General features: G+C 45.4%; 1 protein-coding gene across 1 annotated transcript in view; it reads right to left on the minus strand.

Annotated features, from left to right (window-relative positions):
• The window catches only part of MLPH (melanophilin), a 23,401-nt gene that overhangs the window by 10,569 nt on the left and 8,984 nt on the right, over positions 1-3,848 (minus strand). Inside the window, exon 9 of the mRNA XM_010140502.1 lies at positions 3-46. Coding sequence (XP_010138804.1) covers positions 3-46 — 44 coding nt within the window. The remainder of the gene's footprint in view (positions 1-2; positions 47-3,848) is intronic.

The following is a 3,848-nucleotide window of genomic DNA, read 5'->3' on the forward strand; positions in this document are numbered from 1 at the left end:
TCAGCATGCGTTCAATTGCAGACATGCGTTTGTTGAGCTCATAAATCTAGAGGAAAAGAGAGAGAGAGAGAGAAAGGAGAGTAGACCTGCCACCGCTACCAGGACAGTGAGAAAACAGTGCCACCAGCAGAAGAAAGCAAGCAGCAAGACACCATCACCGTCGGCTGAGTTAAAAGACTTTAAAAAATAATGCTATTTAAAAATGGCCCTGAGTATGCCGGAGTTCCAGAAGGTGCATGGGCTCTCCTTGAATCTGGAAAACTCAAAGTGATGCTGAACACCCAGCACATGGCAATTCCCTCCAAAGCACCAGTAGCATTGATGCAGTGAACGTAAAACCACATCACTGGCCTCATTGTGCCCCTTGTCCAGACAAAAGCACCCGGCTGCAGCAAAGCCATCTATCTTGCCATCATTCACATGCTGCCCCAAATTCAAGTCAACATCAATTTTCACTTCCTACTAACATGTTTTTCAAGCGGTTACTACCCCATCACCCCCTCCCAATACAGTGCTGGAAAGGAAGAGGGAAGGTGGTAAGAATTTCCCATTAAACTTTTCAGATAGAAAACCTAAAACTGAGTGTTTTCTCCAACAGCCTTGAAATTTTCTGACTTTTCCGTACATTGACACTTGTGCCTCTTTACTGCCCCAATTTTCCAACTAAAAGAAAGAGGCATGGAGAGAAAAGTAGGGGAGAGAAAAGTAGGGGAGAGAAAAGTAGGGGAGAGAAAAGTAGGGGAGAGAAAAGTAGGGGAGAGAAAAGTAGGGGAGAGAAAAGTAGGGGAGAGAAAAGTAGGGGAGAGAAAAGTAGGGGAGAGAAAAGTAGGGGAGAGAAAAGTAGGGGAGAGAAAAGTAGGGGAGAGAAAAGTAGGGGAGAGAAAAGTAGGGGAGAGAAAAGTAGGGGAGAGAAAAGTAGGGGAGAGAAAAGTAGGGGAGAGAAAAGTAGGGGAGAGAAAAGTAGGGGAGAGAAAAGTAGGGGAGAGAAAAGTAGGGGAGAGAAAAGTAGGGGAGAGAAAAGTAGGGGAGAGAAAAGTAGGGGAGAGAAAAGTAGGGGAGAGAAAAGTAGGGGAAAGAAAAGGAGGGGAGAGAAAAGTAGGGGAGAGAAAAGGAGGGGAGAGAAAAGTAGGGGAGAGAAAAGTAGGGGAGAGAAAAGTAGGGGAGAGAAAAGTAGGGGAGAGAAAAGTAGGGGAGAGAAAGACAGACAAAATCCTGAAAATCCGAGAGAAGTTACTTCCTATGCTAAAGATCCAAGAAAAACTTTTCTGGTTAAATCACTTAAAGCATTAAAGGAAGCCTTTTCTCCTCCTTTTAGAAATTGTAGTTTTGCTTTCTTTGAATAAAAAAAAAAAGAGAAGAAAAAAATCTCCTTCCTTTGATTCAACCAAATAAAACACAAATGATGAGAAATATTGCCCATTTTATAACACTGCCTCCCACATCATTGCTGCCTCCCATTCAAAGGGAAACGAGCAGCAAATGCAGTAAATGAATGCAGTAACAAAGAGATGTGAGGGCTTGGGTTTGTTTTTATAACATTTCCATCCTCTCATTTTTTTTGCTGCTGGTGTTCGATTAATTAGGTCCTCACAAAGGCTTGGAGAGATTGCATCTGCTAAAGGCAAGATAAATATAAAAACCTGACACTCCAGAGAGCAGAGCAGTGTAATTACCATTCCGAACTGAATGCGTCTTTAAGCAGCATTAAACCCCCAGGCAGGAAGCAATCCAATCCATCTCTAAGTGGTTTCTCAGTACTGTATAAGGCCTGACTCCTGGTGACAATGAGAAATCTGTGATGGGCCATCACCTTCAGAGGAAGAGATGGTGACAAACTGAGCACCGGCACTACCGTGTCTCCATAACGCAGAGGTCAGGAGAGGTCAGAGCATAATGCATGGTCTGCTGTTGATGGGCTACAAGGACAGGAGCTGAAGCCCTTCCTTTCGTTCTCCTTCCCAAGAAAGGCTGGTTTTAATGCACGGTGGACACACCATTAGGGTGCATCCCCATCAGGTGCTGGACCATCCTGCACTGCTCCTTGCAAGACAAAGGCTCCCAAACGGTGTTCTGTATTAAAACATTTAAAGTGAAGAAACTTAAAGCACAGCCCATGAAGAGGACATTAGTTAGGGCAAATTATCACTTGCTGCTGGGGAGGGAAGACAGGTTACTCTAGCAGAGGCGCTGCCTCCAGTCTCTCAAATACCCGAGACCTCTAACAGAAGAGGAGCCAGACAGCACCAAAGCTTTGGGAATCCAGAACAACTGACCCTCCTTGAGGTATAGCAGAGTTCTGGGGAGAAACCTGGTTAACTGGCACTATTCCTTGTGGCTTGGTCCTGTTCTTACCCAGCTTCCAAAGACCTAAAAACAAAGACCTGCACAGTCACCAATTCAGGGCTTCTTATCATGTCTCATCAGGTTTAAGAGCTTTTTTTTTTTTGGAGTCACAAAGGAACAGCCTCTGCTTTTGTTACTAGTAAAGTTAAGATTCTTGTGTTTGGGACTGAACAGTGTATCCTCTCCAGAATTAAAGCAAAACCAATTTTAAAAATTTTGTTCTAGTACCTTCAGTTCCTGGAGTCACAAAGGAACAGCCTCTGCTTTTGTTACTAGTAAAGTTAAGATTCTTGTGTTTGGGACTGAACAGTGTATCCTCTCCAGAATTAAAGCAAAACCAATTTTCGCATCAAACTTGCACCTCAGGCAGTTTTAGGAAAGAGGGTTTTAATCTGTGGAGTCAAAGCGATGCAGTGCAAAGGACTGAGCTCTTCACGTCTTAAAACCTTCAGATGTAACAGGGTGTCTACCAGGAAAACACTGCTTTTGAAGCCACGTTGTGGGATTCAATACAGCGTTAATAGGGTGTCACGAACATGCTTCTGGACTTACACCCCACAGGCCAACATCCTGAATCGCCAAAGGTCACAGCCTCTGGCAATTCAGTACCAGGGTGCCCAGTCATACTCAGCCATCCCCACTGTCCCCTGGGGTATCCCACGAGGGGCTGGAATACCCCAGAAGCCCTGATGATGGCTACATGACATAACCTGGAAGTACCTATAAGCAACTAAAGAGCCACTGCTTCACTCCTCAGGAGAATGGAGCCTGCCGCTTGCTGTCCCTAATCCTTCCTGGCCTGTCTCTGCCTTCCTGCCAACTTCAGCCCCTCCACATCCTCCAGTCTCATGACAAGGAGATGGATGCCAGCCTCTTCTGAATCTCTTCCAGCTCTACCAGTATAGCAGAGCTGGCTAGCACCAAAATCTGGATGTTCTTGCCTTCTCTTTTGTTTTGGCTTGTACCTGGCCTCTCCTTGGACAACAGCAATGAATGTGTTCATCGTTCTGAAATTAATGGTCCAGCACAGAGCTGGGTCTTTTCCTGCTGGGCAAGGAGAAGGCTCAGCGGGAGGACGGTTGCTAGCTGTAAACACATCAGCAGCACAAAGGGCAGGAAGGATGAAGAGCTATTTAGGCTAATGAACAATGTTGGCATAAGAGCAAATGGGGTTAAATTGGGAGTGAGAAGATGTCTCATAACCATTAAAGGACAAGGCTCCACTGCAGCCTTCATACTGGTGTGATGGAAACTGCAGAGTGTGCTGACCACCCTGAAGCAAGAGCTTGCCCAGCTGATGGAGGAAATAATCCAAACTGCTGGTAGGAATTTGGCCCCATTTCCCCACTGCAAAGCAGGGTGCACATTTCATGCCTAACGTACCGTGGCCTCATTAAGGACACCCAGTTCAGGGTTCTTCCATTTACTGTGGACTGAAAAAGGGATGGCATTTACTAATTAAAACATATTCCAAGGGAAGCAAAAGGCAAAGGAAAGGTTTCCCT

This window comes from Buceros rhinoceros, unplaced genomic scaffold, assembly GCF_000710305.1.
Source record: "Buceros rhinoceros silvestris isolate BGI_N320 unplaced genomic scaffold, ASM71030v1 scaffold2207, whole genome shotgun sequence".
NCBI lineage: Eukaryota > Metazoa > Chordata > Aves > Bucerotiformes > Bucerotidae > Buceros > Buceros rhinoceros.